Below are 17,683 nucleotides of genomic sequence, written 5' to 3'. Positions count from 1 at the left end.
CAATAGGAGATGCAACAGAACCTGAGCATGTGACCTCCGACCTCCAATGGGAGGTCGTCCCATGGGCATGCTCAGTGTGGGAAAAGCAGGACTTAGTCCCTGAAATGTCTGCTTGCTGCTGATCAGTGCAGACTACAAAGGCAGAGCCTGGAAAGGAAGCAGTACCCAAGCACCCAGTATCTGCCTGAGCCAGATGCTGGGATCGACATCTCTGCTGAGCAGGTTCCACTGTGGCTGGAGGAGAATGGGAGACCGCAGTGGACATGGTTCGAAACTCCCCATGTGCAGCGGTGGGAACTCGATACCTAACACTCCTGAGTCAAGTATTGATGCTTGATATTTATTCACATTGATGAAATATCGGGCCGTTGGTTCACCTCACGTGTCTATTGAAGATACAAGCCAAGAACTATCTCACCAGACAGAAAACCCACAACCTTTTATAACAGAAGAAAAATATTGTAAATGGTATCACCAAACAACATTTGCTTTTTTTACCTCATAAATGAAACCTTTTGTTTTCTCAAACACTTGCCCTGATGATTTACTAATAAAATCTGCTTAATTAGAGTTTTAACGACAGCAGAATTAGAAATGAGAGTGAAGTAAAAATACCATCTGGAAACCCTAATATTTTAAGGAGCTGTTTAAACAAGTGAGATTGGTATGTGTCTTACTTTCTCCATTACTTGCCAAAAGAGCAGGAGCAGACAAGAAACAGTGAAAACCGGGTCGATTATTCAAATCACACCACGATCAGAGCTTGAGTAGAATGTGATTAGATTCTCTTAAATGAGAAGATGGAGAACAAAAATGTCACATCTCCTTTCTGTCAGTCTGTGAAAATCAGACTGCACTCAGATGTCACCCACGTGCAAGTCGATGGTTTCCATGGACTCACTGAGTTGCATGGCCGAGTGTGACCCGAGTATCAGATCAAACTCGGGCATGCAGCGATTTTTCTTCAGACTGACTCTGAAAAAAAAATTGGACATGTGTATGACCCTATAAAATAACATTGGTCCAAGTGCGACCTGATGTTTTGTCGGATCTCACTCAGACCGATAATACGGTCATCTGCATGAGCACTTAAAGGGAGCATTTCAGCAGAAAATGCCTCTTTTAACACAGCACAGGCATTCGGTACATGCTTGGCATGGTCAACCAACCAGTACACCTTCCCATCTACTTGTTTTGCACCTCTCTTTCTGCCATCCTCTGACTCCTGTACAGTCAGACCTGTCAATCAAGAAAGAGGCGATTGGCAATAGATGGACAAAAGTAGGCGGAAGGAGCACTAAGTTGTTTGGCTACATCAAGGATGCACAAAGCACCGATTCCTAATTAGAACAGCCATTTTGTGCTGACAAACTCCCTTTAAGGATGGCACTTATGAGCTACTGAAGGGGTAGTGGAGGAAATTTTCTATTCTATTCTTCAGCACGTTCATCCAAACAGTTTGGGAGGCATAATGGTGGGATGGAGTTCAATAAAAGAATTTGTCCATTTGGTGGTGGCCGGAGGATGGTCCAAACTCTGAGATATTGCCCTGAGAGCATTCCACTGAGTACATTTCGGATTTTTGACAGAAACCACCTTAAATATAACTTTATGTATACATGCTGTTTTATTCTTTTATCGTTTTAACCCCACTTACTGTTTCAAAATGCACTCATTTCCTGAACTTAAGTGCTCTTCGAAACACAAGAAAACCAATATGTAGCATTTCAAAAATGCAAATGTCAAACAATAGTTCTCCTACTGTTTTTCGGCATCCTGCTGTAAAACCTTTGTTATACCTACTTATTCTAAGTTTTGTGTGTGTGTGATTGTGTGTGTTTTGCCAGACCTCCTTTTGTCATTCTCACTGTACATTATATTTACTCCTTCATGTGTTTTTCATTCATCATACTCTGACTTGGAAAAAATTGAAAGTGTAGAATTAATAGCAGCACACAATGTCAAATAGGTCTAAAGGGCTTATTTAAAGTGACATTTCAATTCCATTTCAATTTATTTCAGTGTTGAAAAAAATCCAAAATTTGTTACAAAAAAAATGGTGCTATTTTCCGAGACCCGCAGCATCTCCATTTTTTGTGATCTTGGGCTGGGTGAGGGTTTATTTTTTGGACACCAAGCTGACATTTCTATCTATATCACTTTGGGATAGAGATGATATTTTGATCACCAGTTGTTGCATTTTATTACAATGTTGTTGCGACCAAAAAACTTAATTCTGTTGTTTTGAATTTTTTTTCTGTAAGGCGTCTACCAATCTGATTAATTATTTTTAGATTTTGATACATTGGGCATTTCTGAATGTGGTAATAGCAAATATGTGTACATTTGATTCTTTTTATTGTTTTATTTTGAATGGGGCAAAAGGGAGTGATTTGAAATTTTAGATCTATTTTTTATTTTTTTTATTTTTTTTTACTTTTATATGCTTCAATTGTCTTCATAGGAGACTCAAAGCTGTCATCTTTTGATTGCTTTTGCTACACAGAGCCCTTCCCTGTGAGGGAGAATTGCTCATCTGCTATGAACACCAGCCACTAGGCGGCACTCATAGCAGATCGGCTATGACAACCACAGGGATCTACTGTAGACACAAGTTTGTCATGCCGTTCCATTGGTGTCCCGTGATCATGTGACTGGGGTGCTGATGGGTGTCGTTTGTGATACACTTCAGAAATTAATAGCAGCATTTAACATGTTAACAGCCACGGGTGGATCGTGATTCCAACCACGGCTGATAGGGGCACATGTCAGATGATAATATCACTCCTCCCATCAAAGTTTTTATGTCCTAACATTTTGTAATCATCATATTATATAGCACTACATATTTACAATTGCTCATTTTGCTATTCTACCCAGTAAATTCTTCTTTACTCTGCTCTATGTAGAAACAGGAAGTCTCTTGACCCTGCATTTATCATTTCCCTCTTGAACTGCTGATCCAGTGACTTATTACTCATACAGAGAAAATTGACCTACTGTTTCTACATAGAGCTTAGAAGGATTTAGCTAGTCAGCAGTTTTCAATCATGTGATATCAAAGACCTAATGAGGAAAAAAAGAACTAACTGGGTAGAAGGGCAAAATGAGCAATTGTAAGTACAAAGTTCTGTATAATATGATGACTGCAATATATTAAGAGAATAAAAGCATTGAATGGGAGTGCTTCTTTAACATTACAGAGAGGAAATATACACCATTTAGGGATAAGGGGGTCTGTGTAGACCCCATAGGACTTTCCTGTACTGTATCTATGGTCTTGACACATATAATCATAATGGAACCATTTATAACACATTCTTTTGGACAGGTTGGTAATAAAAGACTGTTGAGTCTGGAGACCACAATGCACCCTCATCAATCTGCTGTTTGCAGCTACTGCTGTACGCAGATATATCACCAAAATCTGGGAAAAGAGACAAATCCCCGAAAGAAAAAGAAAGTGTATCAAAGAATCTAAATAATAATTATATATTAAATATACATTCAATACAGAAATAGAGACAAGAATATTAAAACACAAGTACCTCACTGAAAGGGATGCAGTGACTGCCTGTTAAATAGTGTGATGAAACCAGCAATGGAAATGGTGCCTTTCAGCCAATTCAGGATACTCACTTTGTTATAAGGCATGCATAGTAATGTGGAATGGATGTGCAGGAAAATGGCACAGACAATAAATAAATGATAACTATCTTTAATGTAAGGTGTTGTACCAACTGCACTAATAGGCAAAACAACCCTTCACCCCGACGCGCATTTCAGTCTATTCTGGGGGCAACTGTTCATATTTTGTAGTGGCTGATCTGCAGCTAATTGCCTATTTTAAGTGAATTGTGGCTGAGTTGCAGTACCCAAGAATGACTATTACTGGCTTTATATACTCAACATCTGGCCATATTAGGAGCTGAAATCAGCTGAAAAGTGAGGGTGCTGGTTTACTGATGACCTGTTTGTAAGATAAGTCATCAATAGAAAGTCCTGTAAAATCCTCTAAAGAAGAAAGCAGAAATATTGCAATTGTTGTCAATGTCACACCATTAGGATAGATTATAAATAGTCAGAAAATACAAAATGCTTCAGATTCTCCAACATTTAAACGTTGCAAATCCTAATGTCCGGGGGCTTGTGATCTCAGACTACATGTCATGTGAGATTTAAGATGACAATGGACAGTTGAAAAAGTTATGTAACACAGTTCTGGTAGCGTGGTTCACATGCCAGTTGTTCTGTTGGCGGCTCCCAAAGGTAAACGGGATGCTGAAGATAAGGATTTCTCTGCTTTTTCATAGCCTGACATTTTGCACGTTCATTTACCTTCACATAGGAACAAAGCCAAGCTGGCATTAATGCGAGAGGGTCAATCAATTGCACAGTGGGTGAATGTCAACTTAGAGCTTATTCATTTTTTCAGACGTGAGACAAATACCTAACAAGCTCTCTTGCTTCTATGGCCCTTGGTCAATAGAGGTGTTCTAAAATTTGAAGGTAATTGAAGATAACAAAGGCCGCTTTAGTGTTGATATCCTTATGCCAAATGAGTGCTGGATGTCTTCTCCCTTGTCCGCCATTTATTGGTGAGTGGTTCAATTTGATTCTAAAAACAAAGAAAAATACTTCTCAGGGTTTTTTTTACATTTTTAGATTTTTTTTTGTATTGCACGGTACTTTCTTGTATTAAAAATTCAGAAAAGCGAGCAGATTTGATAAATTAAAATCCACCCAAAATGGTCTTTAATTCAATACATATATATTTATTTAGATAGATGGATAGATAGATAGTAGATAGATGATAGATAGATAGATGATAAAATGGCCAAAAGTGATGGCACCCTTGCATTTGTTCCAGAAAATGAAGTATTTTTCCCAGAAAAAATTTGCAACTACGCAAGTTTTGTTACCCACATGTGTATTCCCTTTATGTATTTTGGATCAACACAAAAATACAAGGAAGAAAAACAAATTGAACATAATTTCATGCAAGACTACAAAATTGTTGGCATCTTTCCAAAATTGTGAGTAAACACCTTTGGTTCAAACAAGTGATGCTCATTCAACTCACCTGTGGCAAGTAACAGGTGTGGGAAATATGAAAATCACACCTGAATCCAGATAAAAAAGAAAGAAGTTGACTCAATCTTTGCATTGCGTGTCTGTGTGTGCCACAATGATCATGGAGAGAATAAAGAGGAGAAGAGAAGTGTCTGAGGACTTGAGAATCAAAATTATTGCAAAATATCAACAATCTCATGGTTTACAAGTCCATCTCTAGAGAAATAAAATAAGCAGCTCTCCAATTACACGGCTGATGCCAACCTTTGTAGTTTCTATAAGACAAAGACTATTGCTTTGCAGGATCATGCATCTGTCTTAGAAACATTTACACATGTAGCAAGCTCCAAATTAAAATTGTGTCATGCTAAGGAATGTTTGTGACCTGTTTACACAGTATTGTATCCATTCACTTTGCATGGCAGGCATTAGCCAAGCTACAGCATTGTGCTGAACTGAGCAAAGCAACTATTTGTCTGCACAATGAATGTTCACTTTTTATGCTTGAATAACACTAAACCCCCTCTGCACAAGAGAAGACAGAGAAAGGATTCAAAAGTATAAGCTTGAACAATGGGCAGCGACTAATAGAATGGTATTTAACAGGGAGAAATGCAAGAATCTACATGTGGGCAAGAAAAATGAAAATTGCATCTATAGAATGGGAAGAACAGAACTAAGTAATAGCATGTGTGAAAAAGACTTGGGTTTACTAATAGACAGATTGCACATGAGTCAACAATGTGATGCAGCATTAAAAAAGGTAAACATAAACACAGTTCTAGGATGTATTAAGAGGAGCATAGAGTCTAAATGACATGAAGTAATTATCCCCCTCTACTCCTCCTTGGTCAGGCCTCATCTGGAATACTTTGTCAAGTTCTTGGCACTAGTGTTGAGCGATACCATCCGATACTTGAAAGTATCGGTATCGGAAAGTATCGGCCGATACCGGCAAAGTATCGGATCTAATCCGATACCGATACCCGATACCAATACAAGTCAATGGGACACCAAGTATCGGACGGTATCCTGTATGGTTCCCAGGGTCTGAAGGAGAGGAAACTCTCCTTCAGGCCCTGGGATCCATATCAATGTGTAAAAGAAAGAATTAAAATAAAAAATAGGGATATACTCACCCTCCGACGCAGCCTGGACTTTACCGCCATAACCGGGAGCCGTTGTACCTAAGAATGCGCGCTTGAAGGGCCTTAGATGACGTCACGGCGCTCTGATTGGTCCGTAGCGGTCGCGTGACTGCTACGCGACCAATCACAAAGCAGTGACGTCACCTAAGGTCTTTCAAGCGCTTGAAATACCTTAGAAGACGTCCGCAGCTTCTGATTGGTCGTGTAGCGGTCGCGTGACCGCTACGCGACCAATCACAAAGCAGTGACGTCACCTAAGGTCTTTCAAGCGCTTGAAAGACCTTAGGTGACGTCACTGCTTTGTGATTGGTCGCGTAGCGGTCACGCGACCGCTACGGACCAATCAGAGCGCCGTGACGTCATCTAAGGCCCTTCAAGCGTGCATTTTTAGGTACAACGGCTCCCGGTTACGGCGGTAAAGTCCAGGCTGCGTCGGAGAGGTGAGTATATCCCTATTTTTTATTTTAATTCTTTCTTTTACACATTGATATTAATCCCGATACCGATTCCCGATACCACAAAAGTATCGGATCTCGGTATTGGAATTCCGATACCCGCAAGTATCGGCCGATACCCGATACTTGCGGTATCGGAATGCTCAACACTACTTGGCACTACATTTTAATAAAGACAGTGAAAAACTGGAGCAAGTTCAGAGTTGAGCTACCAAGGTTTTGAGCGGACTGCAAAGTATGTCCTACGAAGAACAGTTAAACAATCTGGGAATGTTTAGCTTGCAAAAAAGAAGACTAAGAGGAGAATTAATAGCTGTCTACAAATATCTGAAGGGCTGTCACAGTATAGAGGGATCATCCTTATTCTTATTTGCAATGAAATGGGTGAAGATACAGATTAGATATTAAAAAAAACTTTTTGATAGTGAGGGTGATCAATGAGTGGAACAGGCTGCCACAAAAGGTGGTGAGTTCTACTTCAATGGAAGTCTTCAGAGGCTGGACAAATATCTGTCTGAGATGGTTCAGTGAATCTTGCATTGAGCAGAGGGTTGGACACGATGACCCTGGAGGTCCCTACCAACTCTAACACTCTTTCATTCTATGATTCTAAGGCATAATCAGGGTCACTTATACCGTAGAACAAGTGTTACTGCTCATGGCCGGATGAGGCATGAGTTAATCCAGTCCAGGCCGTGAAGGTAAGCATTTATACAAGGCACTTAGTGGAAGCAGAGAGTGTGGAAGTGGTTGTTTTTTTCAATTTCCCATAATGTTTTAAAAAGTGGAACCTCTGAAATGTTTGCTTTAAGTTCCAACCCATGTCTTAAAGCATAACTATCGTTTTAAATTGTATTTCATTATTTGAGACAATAGATCACACTGGTGCTCACCACAGGGTGGACAGCTGCCTCCCCTAAGAGAGGATGAGAAGTGCAAACCCCTAGCTGCTGGAATCAAAAACAGGATCTGTGCCTATCCTGTATATATATGAACAATACTAGACACGAGGTGTGATGCCGCACTTAAGGGTTAAGTAACTAGTGGTGCTTAGCTGAGTGACTGTGCACCACAAAAAAATGGATTGGTGGCAGAGGCAAATTAAACAAGTTCCCCTTGTTAGTTGCTGTAATGCATATATAGTTATGAAGATCAGCGCTTACCCTATTTGTGGTGAACGTGCGTCCTATGGATCAGGATACCTCAGGGTAGCGTGGCCGATCGGTGTTGAGTACGCGGGGAGGGGAGGTAGAAGTTTGTGGAGTCTGCTGTCTGCTGCTTGTGAGTATCGAGGGCAGGGAGCGGGGAGGTGCATCATAGCTTGCATAACACCAGGGAGCCTCTGCCGAAGGTGTCCCTGGTTACAGCTAGAGGAAGATGGCTGCCGGTACCTGCTCGCGCGTGCCTACATGTGACGTCACACTGCTATGGAGCGGCATTAGGACCAGAAAGAGGAGGGTAACCTCCCCTCCCTGCGTACTCAACGCCGATCGGCCACGTTACCCTGAGGTATCCTGATCCATAGGATGCACGTTCACAACAAATAGGGTAAGCGCTGATCTTCATAACTATATATGCATTACAGCAACTAACAAGGGGAACTTGTTCAATTTGCCTCTGCCACCAATCCATTTTTTGTGGTGCACAGTCACTCAGCTAAGCACCGCTAGGTACTTAACCACTAAGCGTGGCATCACACCTCGTGTCTAGTATTTCATTATTTGAAACTATATATGAAAATAAGAACATTTATAATATTTATTTATAAATCTGCTTCTTTATCCTCCTGGACTCATCTTTCACTGTTAATTCAGAGATAAAATCTGTATACAGTGAAGACAGATTTTCCCATCACTAAGATAGGTAATAACGGTTGGTGCAGACACAACCATTTTGCTGTACATTCTCCTGAAATCACATCTATTAGTCTCATAGAACTTTATGAGCACCAAGTTTCATCTCCTATCTCAGTAATGGGAAAATCTGTTTTCACTGAATACAGATTTTACCCATAAACTAGGAAGTTTGAGAATTAATTATCAGTCCAGGAGGAGAAAAAAGCAGGTTTTTCTGATAAGATGTATTACAAATTTTCTTATTTTTATTTACATTATGGATTTATGTAAAAACAAAACAAAATGTTAGTTGCTCTTTAAAGTAGTTTTTTCATTATTACTCCGCTACTCTGCCTCCCACTTACCCAGAGTCAGTGTGCTTCTGATGATTGACATTTCTGGCTAGCGGCTTGCCTGTGCATTCTCCAATGTGACCAGTAGGAATCTAAAGAGTTCAGTGACAAAGAAGCTGGCCAGATCCAACATTTGGTCCAGCTTCAAAGCAGTGCTTACAAGCTGTTTAACCAATCGCTTACAAGTGCTTACTCCTTGCCTACGAATCTGGTCCTTTCTGATAGGCTGATAACATCAATGATCTGTAAATTATAGAAATAAAATGTCATCCCATTCTTGAGAAAGGAGGACATTTTTAAAAAGTAAATTGTAAAAGTTCCTTGTTTTACAAGCATCTTACCCATTTGACAAGTTGAGAAAACCCCCTTTAAATGCATACATTTTTTATGAAGAGTCATAAAGACTTATATATCTATGTTTATCTATTTCTGACTTTTCATTCTTATGAATCGTCTTTACCTATTTTGCCCTTCACCTTCGAATACAATCGATTCTTCCATGAAACCTGGAAAACTCAAGAATAAATGCAAAAGAAAAATATATGCTGACATGTGAATCTTCAACTTTCATTACACTATTTATTTAATTTTTTTTATCTTTTTTGCTAGCAAAATTCCCCCCAGGCTCTTTCCACTGCTAGTAATACCAGCCAATAAGTTACTTGAACGGTATTTTGAAAATATGTTATTATTTTGACAGCTTTATGTGGCTTTGAATGTCCTCTTCATCAGAGAAGAGATTTGACAAATGACTAGGTTAAATCAATATAAAAAGCGGTTAAGTAAGCATTTCAACTACAACATAAGCCATTAAGCCAGCACATACAGTATATAGAGAAAGACGAAAAGGAAGCATTTCCATGTAGTAACCGCTTACAGTATTTTACCATCACGTGTCATACCGTTACATATCTCCATCTGAAGGACTTTTCTTGCAATTTTTTATCATCTAAACTGACCCTCCCATGGATTTGTGAACATTCACTTTCCCCAGAGCTTCTTTTTTTAAAAGGAAATCTATCAGTAGGTTTTTGTAATCTGAGAGGAGAGTGATAAAGAGGCCGAGACCCTAAGTCAAGTGATGTGTTACTTGCTGGTCTGCTGTCCTACAGATATGGTGTTAATCTGCAGCTTAATAGCGTTCTGAAGGTGCCTGGCATCTGCACTGAGAGCCCCACTGCCAGGAGGAAAAACCTTTATTGTTCTTGGCAGCTTTGGGCTTTCTGTCATAGGGCTGGGCCAGGGTAGCTTTAATCATCATTCGGTGCATGGTGAGTGGATGCTGTAGCTACACCCCCGGCACTGACTCACAGCTGGCTCAGCTATAGATCCAGCTGTCAGTCAGTGTTGGCGGCACTACTACAGCGACTGCTCACTATGCCCTGAGTGGTGACCAAAGCTGCGCTAGCACCACCAACACAAGGCTTACAGGAGGAATAAAGCTAAGTTCCTCCAGGAAGCAAAGCTCTCAGTGTCGGCGTGAGGCAACTTCATAACATTACTTGCAGATTAATCCCATAACTGCAAGTTAAATAGCATTTTTTTAAATATCAGTTTCCCTTTACAAAAATGAAAAATCCTTATACTCACCTTACCGCTCACCTCCCCAACCTCTCTTTGTCAGTTGTTCGGTCCTCGATTCATCTTCAGACTGTCCATGCTGAAATCCACTCATGATGGGGCTTGGACTTCCAGCTTCGTTGAGACCTTGGAGGATTCTGCTCTGAGGCACAAAATGTCACAAATCATGACATCATGGCATGTTCCGTGATCTTGTACCTGTATGTGCAAAATCCTCCTAGGCTTTATCAAGGATGGAAATCCAGTCCTAGTGTGAGCGATCAATGGATTTTAGCATGAGTGATTCAATCTGAAAATGCAGCAAGGACCGGTTGGGTGATGATGATGAGCGGAGGGTGCAAGGAGGAGCTTTTTAAGGAATTTTTTTTTTACAAGGATCCCACTGTATGGTGGCCAGTGCATAGTAATAGACTTTAAAATTTAATTTTGTGGGAAAATCCGTGCGAACAAGCAAATTCAATCTTTGCCCGATCCACTCATCCTTGGTCATTAATATAGAGGATGTGGCCAACAAGAGTTGAACCCCCTCAGTTTAAGGGCCCCAATAGCCATCCCATGTTTTATCTCTACACCTTCGCTCTACCGCTTATATAAAAACAGCAGATATGACGCCAGGTTGTTGAGATAAAGGTTTGTTATTTTGCAAGTAAAAAAAAATTCCACAGCAAAATGAATCTTTGATAGCTGATACTAAACACAGTGACAGATAATATTGGAGCATTCGGTGCGTAAGCACAGAGGTTACAGTGAAAGGTTTAAAATGTACTTAATATTGGAACCGGACTACCTTATATCTATTTAACGATATCACATTCTCCTTGTGTATTGTTGAGAAGCCAGCTACATAACATTTACTATATTACCATCAACCTTCTCAATTTGAAATTTTATTTGAAATGTTTTTACATTCTCATTAAAGAGCTTCAGCCGGCAGGATAATTCTTGCTGTCTCGGGCTGCTACGATAAGAAAAGGATGATATAACTCGAACAACAAAAAAGTCAAGTGGCTTCAAAAGACTGTTCTCTCCGGGTAAACTCAGAGTCAAATACTCTTTAAGGGCACATTTACTTAGTAGGTGGCACCTCACTTGGGAGTCCTTCTTGATTATTTGATTGAACTGACAAAAATAGCCTTCACGTAGCCACGGAGCAAGGTACAGTTCCATTTCTGAGACAATTGGGTGTTCGCTTTGTTTTTATGTGCTTGTCTCATGTGCCAAGGGCCACATGTACCCACTGATGCCATTATTTTGGTAAATTGGTAATGGGAAAATGCTATATATAAACCTTGATGTCCATGCCATTCAGTGCTTACGTTAAATCATAGAAGCTGGACTTCATTTCAAAATTAAGTTGTATATTGTGCCAAGCACTACTCATACAAGAGGGTGGTGGCCACTTCTGCTCAGGGGCCGACCAGAGGTTTCTCCTCTTCTGTGGGCCAGTCTAAGCCTGGTCAAAGCTAACTGTCAATTACTGTAATCGGTGAATATAACCGCTCTCTGCATCTCCTTAATGACTGCAAGTGAGTGGCTGCAGGATAATAAACTGATTTTTCTCCCTGTGGCCATTTCTACATATCTACAGATTAACTTTATATCTGCAAGAAAATAGCATTTATGCATGTGATAAGTTAACTTTAACAAAATTTGCAGAATGGCACGTCTATACATAACTCAGATAATCTGAAAATTAAAAAAAGTTTTTATAAAAAAAAAGCCACTTATCTATAGGTTGGATATGGTATTTCAGCATGACTAAATGGAAATACTGCACTGTTCTCTCTCGGGGAAAAATACAGAGCTTTTTTTCTAATTAAAGACAAGCCAGTAATTCTTTTGTTTTTCATTTCATGTATATCTGCGCGCAAGCGTGTGTTAAGAACATCTATTTATTATCAGTTGATTGTATTGACTTTTTTCCTTTTTTTTTTTTTAGATAATTCACTTAGCATCCTGGCGAGGCATAATGGATTCAACCGACTGAAGCAAGAAGTGTACCTGTTACCGATTATAATAAGTGACAGTGGCAATCCTCCAATGAGCAGTACCAGCACCCTTACTATACGGGTCTGTGGATGTAGCAGTGATGGAGTGGTGCAATCATGTAATGCTGAAGCCTATGTTCTGCCAATTGGACTCAGCATGGGAGCTTTGATAGCAATTCTTGCATGCATTGTGCTGCTTCTAGGTAAGTAATGCTCAATATTTGCTTCAAATCTTTGATCATGCTGCAGGGAATCTGATATGTTAGCTTCGTAGCAGAAAACAGCAAAGAATTTAATTTCTCTGCCTACTGCGCCACTCTTATCCATAAGTTGTGACTGGTACTGTAGCTCTGACCTACATATATGTAAAGTTTAGGAAATCGGTAAATCAAGAGAAAGAATGAGAAGCTAAAAAAATGGTATGTTGGTGTTAGGTTAAAGAACCTGTCTCCTGGCAATCAGGAATCCTGGAGACAGGGGAACTGTGCGCTCCTTGAAGAATAAAGACGAGAAAAAGCACTTTAAAGGAGTTTAATATTGATGGACTATTCTCAGGATAGATGATCAACGCCTGATCCATGGGCACCCGCACCTCAGTTGATCAGCTGTTTCAAGTGGAGTCGGTACTGTTAAGTTGCAGAACATCATAGCACAGCTCCATCAATGGTATAGCGGCCACTACCAGGTCCTGCACATCTGCCCTTATTCAAGTAAGTAGGCGCAAATGTGCAGTACCCAGCCACAGCCACTACTGCATTAATGGAGCTGTGCAGCTCCACACCTGACAAGTTCTAGATGTAACCGATCGGTGGGGTGCCGAGGGTCTCACCTTCACTAATCAGGCATTGATGATCTATCCTACAAGTAGGCCAACAATGTTAAAATCCAGGACAACCACTTTAAGTTTATTTGCTGCATTGTTTTAAGTGAAACATCTCTTGGTTGGGTTCCACAAAGTAAAAAGCATACTGTATGAGCACATCTCCAATTTTGCATGTGAGTGGAGCAAATTGGCATTATTTCAATAGATAAGCCAACCTCTTCCTCTATCATGGATGAACCATTCAAGAGAAGGTGGCTGGCTTGGCTATCAAAATGAGCCAGTGAGTCAGGCCTCTTCATATACATCACTTAAAGGGTTGTCTGGTGTTAGAGTACAAGTCTGTAGTCAGTCTATGTTAGTGCAGATTTGTGAGTTCTCACAGAGCGTGCACTGCGCACTGTCAGGATTTTCCTGTATCGGCAATGGGAGTGGTCGGTCATGTGACCGCAAGTATACAATAAGTTTACTTCTGGACACATTCAAACTTGACATGTCCAGCCTTTGTCAGTGCACTTGCATTGAGTGAGGTAATGCATGTCTAGTTAGCATGTGACCACATGTATGCAAATCGTATACTTTCGGTCACGCACCCAACTGCTCTCGGTGCGGCACTTCAGAGTCTGCACAACACTCAATATGTGTGCTGTGAGGGATCACAAGTCTGCAGTCACATAGAGTGTCTACAGTCTTGAACCCTAAGGCCAGACAATACCTTTAGGATGAGTCAACACCAGAACGTTTCTTCTGTTTCAAGCCCAACGGGAAAGTGAAGCTGCCATCACCTTGGATTAGCATTATTATATCCTTGAGAGCTAAGAACTTTAAAACTGTTGAAAGAAGGGAGTAACCTAGAAAGAGAGGTAGAAGAAAAGGACTGAGGTTAGGGAATGTTGAAGGCCTGCCAAAAATGTCATTCATACTATTAGCCTTTATGGAGATTGTGTACTGGATTAATAAATAATAATAATAATAATAATAATAATAATATAAACTATTAGGTTATGCAGGGATTCTGCATATGAGTGGGTTCACCAGTTAGCTGCAATTTTGCTCCTCTTTGGTGTAATATTTACTTTGATTTTCCTTTGTATATTTGTTTATTTTCAATGCATTTTATCAATGTGAGCCACATTAAGTAATGTATTGTTCACGGGCCATGAATCACAGTCACAGGCAAGTCATACCTCTTAAATGATATAATTTATATGGCACAACAACCTAAACATTAGAAAAATAATATATTTTATTTCTGCTTTTATCATTTTAAATAATTGAAATGATCTATTTAAGACTCAAGGCTTTACGATCCGCACACAATAGTTGGAAGCTTTGAATGATATTTCCTTGAATTCGGCAATTGTGCAGAAAATTTATTGTAGGTGGACCACATGCCGGGGAAAAAAGTAAGAACGGAAAACTTTTAAGCAGCCGCATACTGTTTAATGGAAACCAATGAATTAAAATAATGGAGACAAAAAAAGGAACTTACTCATTTGATATATTCCCTGCTAATATTATATCAAAGTATGCTCTTCTAAAGGGTACATTTAATGTTATGGTAAAATGATGTCTTTCGGGAACAAATACGAAACATTTCATTGAAAGGTGATTTAAAGGTCAGATCTTATTACATGCAATTGGGATAAATAGAATTCTGTTAAAAAAATGTACAGAATTGTTTGGGATCACAATATTTTATAGAAATAGTGTACTGGTTACTAATATTTTAATAACATGAAAAAACAGATCTTCAAAGGGTGAAGGGATGGAAAAAAGTACTTTTTCTTTCTGCATGATTCCTTTTAGAATCTATGAACTGCATGCAGAGCATATGTAATACAACGGTTTTAGAGTTATTGGCAGGCATCGTTTGATAATCCATTTGACTCCATCAAACCTAGGAGTTCTTTCTTTTCAACCCTCTATATGGCTTTTTTAGGTGGTAAGTGAACACTGTACAGCCATTTTACATCTCTTTTTAATCATCACACTGATGCAATTACAGCATTAACTGCTGAAATGAGGTGAAGGAGTTATGAATTACCATATTAATTGTTTTTCTTTTTGTTGTTTTTTTTACAGTCATTGTTGTGCTATTTGTCACACTTCGAAGACACAAAAATGAACCACTGATTATCAAGGATGATGAAGACGTTCGAGAAAACATAATCCGCTATGATGATGAAGGAGGCGGGGAAGAAGATACAGAGGCTTTTGATATTGCAACATTGCAAAACCCTGATGGAATAAATGGATATTTACCACGCAAGGACATCAAGCCTGATTTTCAGTTTATGCCCCGGCAAGGTCATACATCAACTCCCAACGGTGTTGATGTGGATGAATTTATTAACGTAAGGCTTCACGAAGCTGACAATGACCCCACTGCCCCACCTTACGACTCAATCCAGATTTATGGCTATGAAGGGAGAGGATCAGTGGCTGGTTCTCTAAGCTCGTTGGAGTCGTCAACATCAGACTCAGATCAAAATTTTGACTACCTCAGCGATTGGGGTCCTCGTTTTAAAAGACTTGGAGAACTTTACTCAGTTGGAGAAAGCGACAGAGAAACTTGACAATGAGTCAACATTTTTTGCATTCCGAACTTCACAATTCTGTAAAATTTTAGGGTCATCGTTAGTTAAGACCAAAAGTGGCCGACTTGTTTTAGAGACAATTAGCACCAGTCATCTATAAAAAAAGAACAAAAACAAAATCAACCTACATTGTAATGTTGAACCAAAAATTGTGTACGTTAGGGGGTAAGTCTTGTGGAGTAAAGTTTGTGAAGTATCTAGAAGTCATTGGATGTTCAGTATTCACTTGGGCCACCATGAAGGTTGAAGATTTGGCATCTGGGATGTCTGAGTAAACAGAGCAAATACGTAAAGGTTGGAACTTTTGACAAGCTGATCGCTCTGTTATAAAAGTCTTCTACCAATAAAGTCTACTGCAACATTTTGAAAAGAGGAATTAACCACTTTTTACTAAAGCAATATTTGGTCTTCTGATGAATTTTGATAACATTGATTCCCAAATGGCTTCCACTGTGTGATGACTATACATTGTACTAACTTGGTGGCCTACAAGCCACCAACTGATCATCATTATCTACATATTTTTTGGGCCTTAAATTATTCACATCTTATCACCAATTCAAAGAAGAATACATTAAAAAAAATGTTTTTATGATCATAACCCCTTAAATGGAGGCACGTTTGTACTGAACTTTTCCTCGACAAATTGATATTTGCCCAAATTGAATTAGAATATTAAAAGAGAGATGAGAAAAATATAAATATATATAATAATTTACTTTGTTCCAAATATTATTTATTAATTGATTTCTCAAAGTGCTATTTTATTGACTTTATAATTTTTTTGCATATCTTTATTTATTGAAGAACTATGTTAAAAAACACATAACTCTATATATAATGTATATCCATTAACTAATCTTTTATTTTTTTGTACGCACATAACTAAATGTTAAAAATTCATATACATTTTGAAACTTTATGATGGCTTTTAACGCCGCAAGAGGTAATTTAATAAAGGGGGCAGTGTATATTTGCAGTAGTTGAATTTTAACGGAAGGCTTAAAAGAGAGAAAAAAAACAAAAAAACTTTTTTTCCGAAAGGCTTTGTCAAGTTTTTATATTTTGTTCAGAATTGGGGATATGATATACAATGTGTTTTTTTTATTACAAGCACAAACATCTGGAAGTAAACAGGTTCATGTGAATATTTAAACTTTAGAATTTTAGAGTTTTACACATTACACTGTACAGTGACAGACTCACGCTAGTAGCTATCCAGTGTTCTAGAGCAAAAAAATATATAAAAAATCAGTGTAAATATGATTTTAGTGCTTAAGTCAGCATTTCCTTTCTATGATATTTGCTAGTTATGCACAGGGACAATTGCACACGAAAAATTGGCAGCGCCAACGGCCGCGCTCGTATTAAATTTGCAATTACAAGTAGAAATTGTATATTAACTGAAAGTATCACATGCAGATCATTTTAATTTTCTACTTTGCTCTGAAGCTATATTATCATTTCTTTATTTACTTCATGTATTGGAAAATTCCTGTATTGTTTAATACTTGGTGAAATATATTTTTATAAATATCTTTCTGGTCTCTCGTCCTTCGAATACGTAAATGAGTCCGTAAACACATTTATTATGAAGAGGTTTTGGTAGAAGACAACTTGACTCTTTCATATGATTTATCAACGAATGTGGGAAAATCTGGGGCAGAAAAAAAAGTTTTGAAAGCCTTTAATATCTCGATTCTTGACCCTAACATTTCATACTATTTTCTGTCAACTTGCCCTTCTCAAGGGCACACACATCAATCTATAGGTTGAAGTGCTGAAGTAAGTAATAAATCTTTCTTAGTGTTTAACCCGTAAGTGACAGTC

General features: G+C 38.9%; 1 protein-coding gene across 1 annotated transcript in view; it reads left to right on the top strand.

Moving 5' to 3' along the window:
- Positions 1-17,391, top strand: part of CDH8 (cadherin 8) — a 521,626-nt gene extending 504,235 nt beyond the window's left edge. Inside the window, exons 11-12 of the mRNA XM_077288387.1 lie at positions 12,385-12,636; positions 15,339-17,391. Of these exons, the coding sequence (XP_077144502.1) occupies positions 12,385-12,636; positions 15,339-15,832 (746 nt within the window). The 3' untranslated portion in view covers positions 15,833-17,391. The remainder of the gene's footprint in view (positions 1-12,384; positions 12,637-15,338) is intronic.
- The last annotated feature ends 292 nt before the right edge of the window (positions 17,392-17,683 follow it).

The sequence above is a fragment of the Ranitomeya variabilis genome, chromosome 2, assembly GCF_051348905.1.
Source record: "Ranitomeya variabilis isolate aRanVar5 chromosome 2, aRanVar5.hap1, whole genome shotgun sequence".
Taxonomy (NCBI): Eukaryota; Metazoa; Chordata; class Amphibia; order Anura; family Dendrobatidae; genus Ranitomeya; species Ranitomeya variabilis.
Note: the sequence above shows the minus strand (reverse complement) of the source record. Positions and strands in the feature narration are given on the sequence as shown.